The 14,967-nt window shown below is 57.0% G+C and overlaps 1 protein-coding gene across 5 annotated transcripts in view; it reads right to left on the reverse strand.

Moving 5' to 3' along the window:
- Positions 1-14,967, reverse strand: part of ACOT7 (acyl-CoA thioesterase 7) — a 97,489-nt gene that overhangs the window by 52,601 nt on the left and 29,921 nt on the right. For all 5 annotated transcript variants that reach the window (XM_011230594.3, XM_002923852.4, XM_034671144.1 and 2 more), the window contains exons 3-5: positions 11,646-11,802; positions 7,267-7,358; positions 2,743-2,857 (exon numbers count right to left, since the gene is read on the reverse strand). In XM_011230594.3, coding sequence (XP_011228896.1) covers positions 2,743-2,857; positions 7,267-7,358; positions 11,646-11,802 — 364 coding nt within the window. The remainder of the gene's footprint in view (positions 1-2,742; positions 2,858-7,266; positions 7,359-11,645; positions 11,803-14,967) is intronic.

Below are 14,967 nucleotides of genomic sequence, written 5' to 3' on the forward strand. Positions count from 1 at the left end.
AACATCTGACGGCTGTGGATCAAACAGTTCAAGGTAACTGTATTTTCTCTTGTCAGATGGAGAAAACAATAAAAAAAAAAAAAAAAGCTGGGTTTTAAAGAACTCCCAGACTCTCTGAAAGGACACCTGAAGGATGAGGTCAGCCCTGCAAGGGAGTTGCTAGGCAACAGCCTGCTGAAATCAGGCTCTGGTGTCAACAGTGACAGAGGGCTCCAGATGTGGGCGGTGGCTGGAGTGTTCGAAAGACCCCCCAGTGCCAAGCACAGGCCCTGCCCTTCTTGCTGGGCTCCTTTCCCCCTCCCCAGGCACTGGGAGGCCTGCCTGCAGAGGCCCAGCCCCACCCTGCCAGGGCAAGGCCAGTCCTACTGGGAGACTGAGGTCGAAAATGCGGACTACATTCAAGAACACCAAGGAACGGGCCTGTGACTTCCTGACGAAGCATTTAAGAGCCAGTCCCTAAGCCAATCATCTGAGAAAGATGCATTCTTATTGGAACACAGAAAAATAAAAATAAAAGCTTGTAAAAATCTATCAAGAAATCTTGAGGCTCAGGGGGCGCCTGGGTGGCTCAGTTGGTGAAGCGTCTGCCTTTGGCTCAGGTCATGATCCCAGGGTCCTGGGGTCGAGCCCCATGTCAGGCTCCCTGCTCAGTGGGGAGTCTGCTTCTCCCTCTCCCCCCCGCTCATGTGTGCATTCCCTCTCTCTCTCTCAAATAAATAAAATCTTTAAAAAAAAGAAATCTTGAGATCCAGAATGTCACCTTTGATTAATACCATCGGAGAATAATAGATTCTGAGAAACATTAGTATCTGATTCACAAACAGGATAGCAAACTGGAAATAACACCAAGCGTGAAGGGACTCAGGCTGGAAACTGTGAGCATTATATTCAGTTTCCCAGACAGTCAAAGGAGGAATCCAGGACTGAACTCGGCCCTGGGCCCGGCTTCCACCCCAAGCACTCACCCCAGCAGCCCCCACATGCTGCCCAGACTTCTTCCTGGCCCGCCCCTGCTGCCGCTGGGCTGACACTGTCCCTCCCCTCCTGTCTAATGAGAACACTGGTCACTGCATTGGGGGCCCACCTGGGTAAAGCAGAATGACCTCATCTCGAGATCCTTGATTACATCAGCAAACACCCTGTCTGCACGGAAGGATCCAGAATTGGGGATGGACATGTCTTCTGCAGAGGGGGGCTGCCATTCAGTCCCCTCCAGGTTTTCTCTGTCCCAGAATACCCTCAGCACTGAGTTTGTACCTTTTCTAAGACATCTCTACTCCCTCACATCACTTGCCAGTCCTCTGTGTCTTTGCCTGACCAGCATGCTTGCCTGCCCCCGAGAGCAGAGCCTGGGTCTGGCGTCACTGCTGCCCTCAGTCACCAGGAGTGACCCTAGGCCTGTCTTGTGGGTGACTGTGTTATAAACAGATCGCCTATTCCAGCAACATTCTTATGAACACCAACAACTAATTTATCATTTTCATGTTCGCTGAAAAGCAGATGTGAAAAGAACAGTGAAGACACCACCCCACGCACAGGCCACCAGCCTTTGCTGTGGGCAGGTTGAGGCTGGCACGTGAGAAAGATAAGGGGGAGTCGGGCATGAGGGACCGAAAGAGTTACAGAATCCTGTGCAAACTGAACAGGTGCTGCCCGAGGAACCCAGGGCACAGGAGCTGAAACCCAGGAGGTCCCGTCCTCACGTGTGCACCTGCTGGGTTGTTGCCAGCGCACCTGCCCTGATGCTGAATGTGGCCTGCGGCCTGGGCGGGATGGGGGGGGCAGAAACTTGGCTCAGCCCATGCCCTGGAGTTCACCGTCATCCTGGTTAGGGGAGCCGGGGCACAGCATGGAGAGGGGAGAGCCCAGGGCACATCGGGGCACAACAGCAAGGAAAGGGAGTACTTGGACATGTCCTCAGTTGTCAAGGACCAAATCAGGAACTCAAACACACCTGCGTCCAGGGCACCCAGAGGTGTCACCTGTGAGCCCCGCACAGAATACACAGTACCTTCCTGAGGGTCCTGTCCACACAGATGAAATGTGGTCGTTGTGTGTGCAGAGGAGACACACGCTACTGGGAAGACCCACGTCCCAAGGGCTCACCGTGTCCTGATGGGAACACACACCCCCAGAGCCCCTGCCCTGAACCTTCTGAGCAGCAGGGGAGCTGTCTGTTATGGACGCGGGGAGGAAAGTCCTGTCTGGAGGGACACCCACCCTGGACCTCTCTGTTTGGGTTCCGGACGGACACTTTGCTAACGCCAGCCACCTGACTTGCAGGCAAGGGAGTAAAAGACGAGGAGGATGCGGCCTGAGTGGAAGCCAGCGCGCCCGCAGACAACTGAGCGGCAGGCCGGTGAGCAACAACGTGGGAAAAGCTGCTGCCATTTGCCTGTTTTTTATGAGCTAGAAATCCCATAAAAAAATGTGCTCCTGAGCCACCTTGGGGGAAAGACACGACCACAGCTCTATGCACAGGCTCGTTCCTCTGTGCCCAGGAGTGGGGCCTCTGCCTCAACAGTCCACAGGCCTGCAGCACCCCGTAAGCTGTCCCGTCCCCTCACTGCTGATGGTGCTCCTGGGAACGCGTTTGTAGGGTGCAGGGACAGGGTCCAGGGCCCCCAGGACAGCACACAGGGTGCGGGGCTGCACAGGCCCCAAGAGGAGAAGGTTCATGAGCCTGCCACATTCGGCACCTGCTGGGGGAGGTGAGCCCTCATCCTGCACCCCAGCTTTTACCTGGGTTCAGGACAGGCTGGACGATGTCCCCGTTCCTCCACTTGGTCTCCATACGCTCCAGCTTCTGGGCCTCGTACCGCTTCCGGCCCTCCTCCTCCTGCTCCTGCCGGGAGTACTGCGGGGAGGTGCAGAGGGTCAGGCTGGCAGCAGTGACCCCGACCTTCTGCCCCTCGCCCTCCCCGGCCAGGCATGGCTCAGCTTCCCAGGCTCAAGGCTCTCCTTGTCTGGTCTCCAGTTATGTAACGGGAACCATTTATCATTGTCCTGATAATATATATTTAATAGAAACAATAAAAACACAGACAAAGTGAAAATCTCATGTATCCAGAGATAAGTGACTTAAATGTTTGCTTTGTGTTTTCCTCAAATTGTTCTCATGCCCAAGTGTATATAAAAGTTCTCCTGTGCCATGTGCCAGGTTTCCAAGTAGCACTATCTCCTCCTTCCCCTGCAGCGGCCGAACTTCTCAACCTAACCGGACTGAGGAGGGGGACCCAGTACTGAGCGATCAGGCTTGCTCCCAGTTCTTCACTGTTGAAACATCGCATCAACAATCTCCGTCACGTTTTACACGTGCCCCATCCCTCCTACGATCTATCCCTGGACACAGAACTACAGAATCACGGGAGCCCCGAGAGGGCGAGGAGAAAGCAGGTTTCCCGCGTGCCCTGGACACCCTCACTCTGCTGACCTCCCAGCCTGTCTGACAGGTTGCACGCTTGCGGGAACGCGCACCAAAGCTAAGACAGTCCCAGCAAAGCTCTCCTAATGGATCCAGAGGTTTGGACCCAAGAAGTTAATAAACATGAATATAAACTTGGCACAAAAACCCGGGGTCCTGTAGGCACAGCGGGAGACACTCGGTTTCCCTGATGTGACAGCAAGGGCCCTGTCCTCGAGCCCAGCATAGGGCACACACGCCCTCCCTGCGGGACCCCTCGGAAAAGCCCCAGATCAGGACGTGGGGGCCATTCCCCCGGCAGCCCTCTCTCTTCCTGCTGCCACGGCCTGGGTCTTCCGTGCTGACTGCGGCCCAGCCGGCCTCCCGTCGGTCAGCTCCAACACCTGCCCCTCCCTTCACTCAGGCAGCACTTCTGGCTGAGCTGTGGAGAAGCTACCAAGCTCAGGGCCCCCTGGGCCTTCTCCGCCCCCAGCTGAAGCCTCTCTGACGTAGGCAAATTCATTTCAGATGGCAATTTTAGATCATCTTTGAAAAGCCAGTTTTAAACGTCTTGATTTTCCTGCTCGTGGCTCTGCTCCAAATCGCACAGGGTCTGAACACTACTCTACGGCTTAATTACCATCATCTGAGGCTTGAGAACCTGTCTCCCAAGGAGGCTGAGCAAGGGGCTGAGGAGTGTGTGCAAGAGAAACAAACCCTGCGTGTTTAAGTGGCAGGGGATAATTTAACCCTTTCCTCCATAAATAAACTGTGGCCTCCCGTCCCTCCGTCCAAAGTAAAAACCGTTCGTGCGGAGACTGTGCTGCGCCTATCCGCAAAATTCATGGCGGAACTCAAGTGTCCTCAGGAAATGCTTTCTAAAGAGATTTTTTAAGAAAGAGCCAACCTCCCGAGCATAATAAACCCTGGCCATGTGAGCACACTGCTTGGGCCTGGGCTGTCACACGCGACTGGCGGGGCCCCGGCCGGACACGAGCCACGGAGACGGAGGAAACGCAGCCTCCTCACAACCTTGGCCCTGCTGGCTCTGAATCTGGGGACAGAATCACCAGAAGTCCCGGCGACGGGCTGGCACCCCACCCTCACCCCCAAGGGCTCGTCAAGCCCGGCTGGGGAGAAGCAGAAGCCAGCTCAGCCCACAAGTCCAACGGCCCAGCAGGACTCGGAACTCAAGTGCACATTCAGACACTGGAAGAATAAAACCCAACAACCAGAGTGCCCGCTCTCGGACAGGCCCCAGCCTCTCCAGGGTCACCGCAGGGATACTGAGGTCCCTGTTCCCCGGAGAAGAGGGTGGAGCCGAGGGGCAGCGTCTTACACTGAACAGCGCTGCACAGGGTGGACGGCCGGGCTTCTTCCAGGGAGATGCACACGTGCAGTCCACCTGTGCACACACGCAAGCGTGTGTTCTGTGAGATGTGTGGGACACACGTGTCCGTGGTACGTATATACACATGAGAGACGTGTGTAACACACACACCCCTGGACAGAGAGATGCGTGTATTCTCAAATAAAGGACAGCAGTCTGTAAAAGGTCGATGGCGGGATTTGGGGGGGTGGCATGAGAAAGCCTTGTGGCCACGCTACCAGCAATGAGCATAAACGCTGGAGAGACTCAAAGCTCTCCAGGACAGATCAGGACAAGGAAAACAGCAGACCTCTCCTTCAAACCAACCGAAGGCCTCTATGGGGGCTCACGTGTGCGGGGGACAAGCTCCCGTAAATATTAGCGTCAGCTGCAGCTGGGAGCGGCGTGGCTTCTCCCATCTGCAGCCCTCTCTGCTTCCGCCTCTACAAGGGCAAAGTTGGTATTTATGTCTTATCAAACCGGCTAAACAAAGGGGATGGGAAAACTCCGGGCCCCTCTGGGATGTGGGGGGTGAGTGCTCCCTGGAGCCAAGTGCTGCCCTGACCCTGGAGCGCTGCCCACCCCTGCCCTGCTGGCCAAAGACCCAAAGCTCTCAGCCCCCCGGCCCTAAGGAGCCAGAGGGAGCAAAGGCTCATGGGCTCAGCCCCGGAATCTTCCTTCAGGATCAAGCCCTGAACATGTATCATCTGGTGCCGAAGCCAGAGACTTCCACAGTCTGTGGCGTCTGAAAATGAAATCAGTCCAATAATCATGTCGTATTTACATGCGATGCGGCTGACTGAGCACCAAGTGGTTGGTGGGAAAGATGAAAGTGGGGGCGGGCACAACCGTAATTCCAAAGAGAAAAAATCACTGTGCCTCAGACTCACTCCTGCTTCTTGGTCTTGGGCCCCCGCCCCAGTCAGTGCGGCAGGGAGGGGAGAGACAGGGGAGGAGGGAGGGGGCGGGCGGGCCAGACTGAAGGGCCATGCTCTGGGTTGAACAGTGTCTGTCAAAACTCCCGCCCACCGGAAGCTGCGCACGTGACCTGACAGAGCCGGGGTCTGGATGAGGTCCTGCTGCAGCAGAACCCCAAGGGTGACGACCGAGGAGGAGGTGCACTCACCCCCACAGGGGCAGTCAGAGGCAGAGGTGGGAGGGGTGCAGCTGGAAGACGCAGGAAGGGTCCTCCCCTGGGGCCTCCGTCCCAGCAGTCCCAGGACCCTCACAAAGGGGTGATCCCCAGGAGCACTGGGCTCCGTGTCCTGACTGTGAGCTTTCACCCGCTCTCCTCACTCATGCAGGGATGGGTGGCACCAGTGCCGTCAGCCGGTGGTGGCACTACGTCCCTTCTCCCGTGGGACCAAAGGACAAGCCACCAATCCAACCCAGACCAAGGTCTAAGTGCCCTTCCTGTTCAACATGGAGAGGGCTCCCTTGTCTCAAGACAGTTTCTTAAATATCTAGACTGCACGGCAGCTAGAGCCCAGCAGGCAGCCATCCCCACCTGGGGAGATGTGCCACCTGGGTCTCGAGTGCCCCGGGGGCCCAGGCAGGAGTGCAGTCGGACGCTGGGCTGGCACGGGCAGAGGCAGGGGTGAGGGGGGAGTTGCAGGGAGCGCCCCCAGCAGTGTTACACCTGCAGGGGTGCAGGGGTCTGCCGGGGAGACAGAGCAGGCCTCCCCCAAGCAGGAAGGGCCTGCACCAGGGCGTCCCCGTGGGGAGGAGGACAGGACCCAGCTCCTCTGTGAGCTGGCACCACTAGTTCCTACGGGTGCGGGTCCCGGCTCCGTTATTTTAAAAAATCTGCTTTCTGTACGAGTGGAGGAAAATGCTCGCTGCCGGGGCAGACACTGCCAGAGCCAGGGCATGTTTTCCTCTAGAACAGCTTGGGTGTGAGAACAGAGCGCAGGCCACAGAAGAGCTGTCATGCGTGTCCTGGAAACATGCAGGGACTTGGGTACCCCAGGAGGAGGTGAGGGGTAACTTTAGGGAAGGAACTAAATCCTTCTATTGGCACAACATTCACCCTCCAAAAGCCTGCTCACCGAGCGTGCCTGCAGGGGGCCCGGAATGAATACAATGGGCTCCCCCCTTCACAAGAAGAGCTTCTGTCTGCAGCAACACCCCAGAGAGAACCAAGGGCAGTGGGAGAAGAGGCGGAAACAGAGATGTCTTAGCCAAGATGGGGAGCGGCTGGTCTGGGCCACACAGCCTGGAGGTCCCGGCTCTCGCAGAAGGACCTGTCACCCGACACTGTCCCGACCCCCGCCTTCCCTCTGGTCAGGGACATGAGGAAGGGTCCTCCAGGAGGGGCGTCCACCAGGACATTCCCCACATGAATGAAACTTGCGCGAAGATCCCAGACAGGGACACCCCACTCCACCAGCGTGTCCGGCCGGCAGACCCGGCCCCCAGTCCCTGCTGTTGCTGTCCTGCGATGCCTGTGCAGCCTCTGCCATCTGCCCCCCGAGAGAAGAAGGGGTCTCCTTACCACGACTGGAGGCACCTCCAGGACCTTGTCCACGTTCTTCAGGGACAGGGGCACATACCACAGGGTGGCCTTATTGGTCAGCTTTTTAGTACCTTCAGAGAAAAAAAACGACGTGAGTGATGGCGTAGGGAGAACACAGGGCACAGGACAGGTGGGGCTGAAACACAAGGTGGGAGTGTGGACACAGAGCATGGGGACTCCCCCCCACCTCCACCACAATGCTGCCCCTCTGGAGGTTGCTGGAAAGACTTCAGATAATACACTTTAAGCCTGGGGGTCCTGGCTTTCCAGAATTTGCTAACAGAGAGGGCTTGGACTCCAGGCACCTCCTCTTTGCAGGGGTTTGACAGAAGCCTGAGGAGCCTCGGGTGGGGCCCTCACCAGCCACCTCTCGGAGAAGAGGGGACAAAGCCAGGGCATTCAGCCCCAGCTGAGCTCGAGTTTCTGCAAACAGATCCAGCAGACCCTGAACTTCCCGTCGAACACACTCTGCTGGGGAGCTTCACGCCACAGGGCTCAGCAAGGCAATGTCCACCTGCTAAATACAGCTATGAGCTCCTGCCAGAGGGGGGCCAGAAGGACAGTGGCCCACAGACATGAGGCTCAGGGAGACACAGAGCCAGAGCCCACACGGGCAGCCTGGGGAGTGGCTGTGGCCAGGCCACAAACAAGCACAGCTGTACAGCCAGCCGGGCAAGGCCCATCCTGCAAGGTGGGAGGGTTCACACCGGACACTTGAATTTGCTGCCACCGACTCAGAACTCCAATCGAGACACTTCGGAGTGGAGTGCTGAGAGATGGGCAGTGGGCTGCTGACTCCCACTGTGGGCTGACAGGAAACAGAACCTTCCTTGGGGCTACAAGAGAGGCCTATCTGGGCTGAGAACCATGGGCCAGAAAACCCCAGAGATCACGTAGTCCACTGCACCCCTCTCACTTGTATAGGAGGAACCTAGAGCCCAGAGAGGTCAAGGGGTTTACTAGGGTCACACAGCAATTCAGTGCTGTTTTGTGTATAGACCTACACCTCCAGGGTCCCAGTAATTTCAGGGAAATATTTGCAAGGATGCCTTAAAAAGGATCTTCCTCAACACAGAAGGTCCTCAGTGTAGAGGAGAACAGCAAAACTGTGGAAATAAAAGAAAGCAAGTGGGAAGGATAGGAGTAGCCAGGTATCCTCTCTAAAGCCCCTCAAGGAGCTCCCTTCTCATCAGTGCTTTCTGACCTGCCTTCCCAAAGGGAGCCGGGGCTTTGGTTTCCTCGCCTGAACACAGCCCCAAGGCCCAAGCCAAGCCCTGTGGTCACGTAGAACGCCAAGCCCACAGAGCCAGGCCTGCTCTAACGCCAGCATGGCCAGGGTCTGGCCCCAACACAGTGGTCCCATCAGGACAACAGGCTCTCTGCACTTGGGAACCACAGGCAAATAGCATGGAAAATATTTTCACTGCACTTTGACTGAGAGTGAATCTGACAACCTGCTTTTGGGAATAAAGATTTCCTGTTTGACTCTGCCAGAGCCAGCCTGACAAGCTGGTCTCCATGGAAACCTGGAGTGGCCCTCCTCTAGACCCAAATGAACACCACAGGACAAATGAGGCAAAACATGCTAATTGCACTTTCTCCGTCATTTAATAAAACCATCAAAAGACAATTGCAGCATTAAAAACACCTATTTTAAAATCTTAAGAGCTCCCAGCTATTTTCTGGAGCAATTTGCAACAATCACGTCCTAGCTAGCTTAATATTTTGACAGTTGCCGGAGATGAATGAGCCGTCTGGAAGGCAAAGGTTTGCTGCTTGTCTGCCTTGGCGTGTGCTCGGTCGGCTGCCTCCTGACAGGCTGCACAGCCGCAGAGGCAGGGGCACCCAAGACAGAGGACCCCTGCCTCCTGGGCTCTCAGTTCCCTCCCCACCCCCGGTCAGAGTCACCCTGAGTCCCCGGGGCCAGGCACTGCTACAGGCAGTGGGGGGACTGCAGGGGACAAGGCAGCCACCCAGCCCTGCCCTCACATCCTAGACATGTGGGCAGAAAGACACACGTCAGCACAGAGAGGGAGGCCTCGAGAGACACGGTCCCAGAGTAAGAGATCTATCTGTATGGATCCGAACTTAGAAAGACAGAGGGAGGGCGACGGAGACGCAGATGCGCAGACGTGGCACTTACAGGAAGAAATGCAGGAACGAGAGCCAGACCTGTGGTGGTGCAATGAGAAGGGGGGCATCTGGCCCTTCAGCAGCAGGTTCCGGGGCAAGAGGACCAACACATGGAGAAAGGTCACAGCCCTCAGGGCTCCAAGAGCAGCTGCCCCCTTCGTGCAACAGGGGAGGCCTGAGGGTCAGGAGGCGCCGTCTCGAGAAGCAGAGCACAGCGGGGTCGCACAGCCTGCCCCCCCGCCCCCGGCCGTGAGGGTGGACGCCCAAGCACCGCTCCTCTCTGCGGGCTCTCTCCTCTGCAGGGCACATCAGCTCTCTGTGCCCATCCTGCAGGGAAGGAACGAAGCCGAGGCTGAGGCCCAGGCTGCTGGGGGGCGGGGCTGCAGGCTTACTGGGGGTAGAGAGCTGGCATCTACCAGCCACGGCCCCGGGAGAGAGCCTCCTGCCCCACAGTGGGAACGATCCCTTAGAAGTCAGGCAGAGCGTGTGGTTCTAGACAAAACCACCTGTCAGCTTCCCATCTCTGCACAGAAACACAAATCTTCCTGACCACCTCTGTTCATGTGGTCATTCATTCACTCCATCATTCATTCACCTGTAGTTACCAGCTCTAAGTCTGTTATGAGCCAAGAGAAGCTGCCAGGAAGAGAAAGACATGACTCTTTCCTCCCAGAGTTCATGGTCAAGGGCAGGGCTTCCCAGCCTCAGTGCAGGACATGTGAGGCTGGGTCACCCTTCCTGGTGGGGAGGCTGTGCGGCTGTATCCCTGCCCTTCCCCCACTGGATGCAGCACCTCTGCCCCAATGGTGACAACCAGAATTGTCCCCTTGAGAGTCACCACGCTGGGGGGCCAATGCCGCCGGGGTGAGCTCCACTTTTCAAGTCAAGAATGCCTCTGTCTCCTGGCCTCTTCCCCATTCGCCAACGGGGAAACACTACTCTGTTCCTCAGGGGTTCCTCTGGGGCCAGAAATCTGGTAGGCGGGCCCCTCCCCCACTGGAACTCCCTGGCTCAGAGCTGCTGAAAATCACCATGAAAAAGCAACACTGATGGGACTGCCACGCAGGGCAGCTTGAAGATGGAGAGCAGCAGCGGCAGTGACTACCACGCAGGAGAGGAGGCCTGGGCCACAAGGAGACAGAGCGCAGGAACGATGACACGGACCCCAAGGCTGCATCGTGAGACGATCGTGCCTGGGTACCCGTTCCTGTGCCACAGTGTGCGGCATCCACGGTCCCTTCGATGCGAAAGCCACAGGCGGCAATAGGGCCTGGCCACAAACACAGGCCACAGGGACGCCGAGTGTTTACTGAGCACAGGCCCTCGCTTGGCGAAATCGTTCACTGCGCCACAGCCGGGCATGCTGAGGACACCGGGAAGTTCCAGATAGATAACTGTGGCTCCAGGCCTGGGAAGGGGAGAAGGCTGAGCCCCTGAAAGATCTCTGAGCACAGCACCCTGCAGGCAGCAGCCCCCAAGGAAGGGGCGAGAGGCATCAGGCATAGGACCCAAGGACCCCGACAAGCATGGAACGACGTGGGACAATGGGGTGGCCTGGGGCAGGGAGGTGGGCAGCAAGGGGACAGAGGGGCCTGCCTTCCTTGTCAGCAGCCTGGTTATAAAAAGCAGCAGCGAGTGCAAAGCAGAGGCACACTCCCCTGCAGAGCCCAGTGGGAGGATGAGAAGGGGTTTCCATGGTTACCACTCTGAGAAAGAGAATATTCAGATCAAACCAGAGTCAAAGGTTCACCCAGTGCTTCAGCCTAAGCCTGGAATGCAGGGCCAGGGGTGCAGGGCAGCAACCCAAGCCCTCCCTGCCCCCCACCCCCGCCAGTGGCCCCCACCTACATGGAACAGCAAGGCGGGTGGGGGGGAGAGCAGGGGGCTGGAGGGCAGTTTGTGCCCTCCAGCCCACTGCCAGCCCTCTGCCCGAGGAGCCGGTCACCAGGCCTCCACCCTGGGAAGGCAGGAGGGGCAGTGGCTGCACACTGGGTCCAGAGCCCGAACCCCGGTCAGACACAAATCCTGCTGTTGGACTCATTGCTTAACCCGTCCCCATCTACAGAACAAGGATGCCAGAAGTATCTCCGTCACGGGTGGAGCTGGGAATGGAAGGACGTCAGTCATGGACAGCGTCAAGGCCAGCCCCCAATCAACGTGAGCTACGGCTGCTGTTGGCACCGGTCCCAACGGAGCTGGCTTGGAGAGACGTGTGCAGAAGTTACCTGTTAGGATGTTTTCAGACATCACGTTGACCTGGACCTCCACAGAATGCTTGGAGGTGTAGGTGATCTCCGCGCTGACGTGTGCTACCTCGCCAATGCACATGGGCGACAGGAAGTCGGTGCGCTCGACGCGGGCCAGGGCGGCCACGCAGCGCTCCTGCAGAGACCAGAGACAGGTGAGCCCCAACCCTGGACATGCCCCTCAAAAACGGCCTTTCAATTTCCCACTGTGAAAGTAACACCATTTATTGACATCACACATTCCTAACTGCAAAACCACGGGAGACACAGAAAGGCCTCGAGGGGACACCCCAGAGAAGCACCAGCAGGATTCTCTGCACGGTGAAGGTTAGGAGTGGCTTCTTTCTTCTAATTTTTCCACAAAAGACATGCATTGCTTCCATAATGAAAGGTAAAAAAAAAAAAGACATACTCATTATGGAAAATTTGGGAAATACACAGAGAAGTAGACAGAGGAGGGAAAATCACTCCTCCCATCCAAAGACACCCCAGCTTTCTATTTTGGGATCTTCCTTCCCAGGCTCTTCTCCCCAGGAATGGGATCTCCCCAGTTCGTGTGCAGTTACTCTGTCTCATACAGTCATGCAAACATAAACATACGTGTCCACAACTTGCTTTTTTTTTTTACTCAAAACAAGGAAAAATAACCTGCCTCAGTACAAACAGTGCTCTGCAACCAATATTCCTTTATTTAAATGTTATTTATCCTTCAGATAGGAACCCATTTTCAGGACTCGAAATTCAGAGGAAGGAAAGGGTATAGGGTATAGGGTACCAGGTGTGCATCCTGTCACTTGTCCCCAGGCCCCCAGGAGCCCCTTGGAAACCGATCGACGCCTGGAGTGCCATCTGGAGGGCACACGATACTGTACGCTGGGGCTCTTTCTCTACTGAACGTGACAGACTTCCTCATTCTTCCGCATGGCCCTTTCCACGACTGACGTCACAGCACTCCACTGCAAAAGTATGTTTAATGGCCAAATAGAATGGAATATTCCGTTATCAGAGATTTGGCTCCAATGCGGTCCATCTGCTTCTTCTTATAAACAATCCTGTGATGGATGTCCTCTTACTTAAATCATTTTCAGTATTGGGGGCTGCTTCCCAGATTGAAGGGACACTTCGGTGCACTTCTCAACAGGACAGCAGTGCCTCGGCCCCCCCCGGCTCTGGCACGGAGACCTGCTTCCTTGCCGTCTGTGTGAACCGAATGACACAAGGGACACTGGAGTCGCAACAGTGGGACCTCCCTGACAAGCAGAGCACTTGGCACGTCTACCGCTTTCTCCTGGGAACCAGCCCTCCTTTCTAGGAGGCTGGGCACACGTGTGTGAGGCTCTCCGGCTACCCCCAGGCTGGATGGGGAGCAGGGAGTGGGAGACGGGGCCTCACCTTAGAGAGCCTGTCATCCGGCCCTGCCCGCTCTGGTATTCGCTTCCCCAGGTAATCCTCACGGCACCCCTCGTCCAAGGGTTGGCGACATCGAGCTTGTAGTAACAGTCACTTTGAGCCCCGGTGGTACCACCTGCGGCATCGGTGCACGAGCCCACCTGCCGCCTCACGGACATGCAAATTCCCAGGCCCACCTCAAGCTGGCGGGACCTGCCTCTGGAGGGACAGTCAGGGAACCCGCACCTTCACTCCTCCCAGGCGAGTCTCAGGAACGCGGGGTTGGGCGTCCCTCCAGTTTCTGTCCCTATAAACGTGCCAGAGTCAGGTCTCAGCAAGGCAGGGGACCAGAGTGGCTGGGAAAGGTTCCAGGGCTAAGCTGTAGCTATTCTGATCTGCACCAGCTTCTCCCCCACTCACCCCGTAAGTCACGCTGACACTGAAACAGTGGCCCCTAAGAAGACTTCTGTGGCTACAGCACCACCCACTGGCAGAAAGCTGGAAAGGCATGCACAGAGCGGAGCCGGACAGGAACTGAGGCCCCGCCTCTGGGCCACGTGGTGGAATTATCCATGCGCTGCTAGCAAGACCCAAAACGGAATGAAACCAGGTGTCTTTACTGGAGAGTGGTTAAATTTTGGTATGGCTACACTCACACACGGGCAGCATATGTGCATATATATAAGAATAATTTTTAATGGGAATGCAGCTTCGTCTTGGATGGACCTGAGCTCCATCTTAGTGTACTTCTTCCTGGGAGGAGGAGAGAAGATAAAATGCCCGTGAGCTGAGATGAAGGAGGTGAATGATGTGGGCAGGTGACAGCATTAGGCGACTACTGACCCTCTGACGCTCCGTCAGAGGGAGGGTCATCTGCTTCTGGACGTGGCTGACTGCGGGTACACCAGGGGACCCGCGACCACCGCTGGAGGGAGCTACCGCCATGCATGGAGCCAGGCCCTGCGCCTGGTGCGGCATTTGGGGGAGTGAGTCAGAGCAGATGATAAGTAAGTAAACGGGACAAAGCCACATGGTGGCAGATGCTCTGAAGAGGGCGGTGTGGGAAGTGCTGGGGGTGGGGGCAGCCTCCCCACAGAGAGCACATCTGAGCTGAGCTATGAATGAAAAGGTGTATGGAGGTGTGCACCCCAGCGGAGGGGAGAGCAGGCTGGAGTGCACACAGTGGAGGCTGGGTGGGGGGGAGGGCGGGTGCACAGCAGGAGGTGCAAGCGAAGGGGTCAGAAGGGCCTGTAGGACCAGGGAAGGCGTGGGGCCAGGGCTCTGCAGGAGGGGCAGAGGAGACGAGCAGACTGGCTCATTTTTTATCCCCGCACTTCAGAGTGGTGTGAGCTTTTTAGCAGGTGGCATTTCTGTTCCCTTCCATGACCCGGAACATGGGCACTGACCCAGGGGGAGACAGACCTGCTCTCCACGTAGTCCCAGGCCTGGCCCAGGATGCCGGCAGAGGCCTCACACTGGCTCTTCTGGGTTGGAAGCCGCTTGCTAGGAATCTTAAGCTTGGTTCCAAAGGAGAGAATGAATGTTTATAGGGCAGCCACTCCGGAGTCCTTCGCAGGCAGGGCAGCCTAAGAGACTGGTGGGCTGCCTGGGGGCTCTCCTCCGGGCTGGGGCGTGGGCAGCACGAGCTGGACGCAGGGCAGAGGCAACCTGACCGTGAGGTGCTGTCCAAGGGCCTAGCAGGGCACTGGGCCTGCCTTTGGGATTCCGTGAAGAACAGGTGAGACCCAAAAATTCAAACCACGAGCCAAGGAACATCTGTATGCGGTAGGAGGATCTCAAAGCTGAACACCACCTGTCTGGCTGCCTGTGCTCAGACACAGCCCTGGAGCTCCCTGCTGCTGGGGCTTAAAGCAGGAGGGGCAGCCCCACCCGGGGAGGCAGCCAGGAGCCC

This window comes from Ailuropoda melanoleuca, chromosome 11 (assembly GCF_002007445.2).
Source record: "Ailuropoda melanoleuca isolate Jingjing chromosome 11, ASM200744v2, whole genome shotgun sequence".
In the NCBI taxonomy this organism is placed as follows: Eukaryota; Metazoa; Chordata; class Mammalia; order Carnivora; family Ursidae; genus Ailuropoda; species Ailuropoda melanoleuca.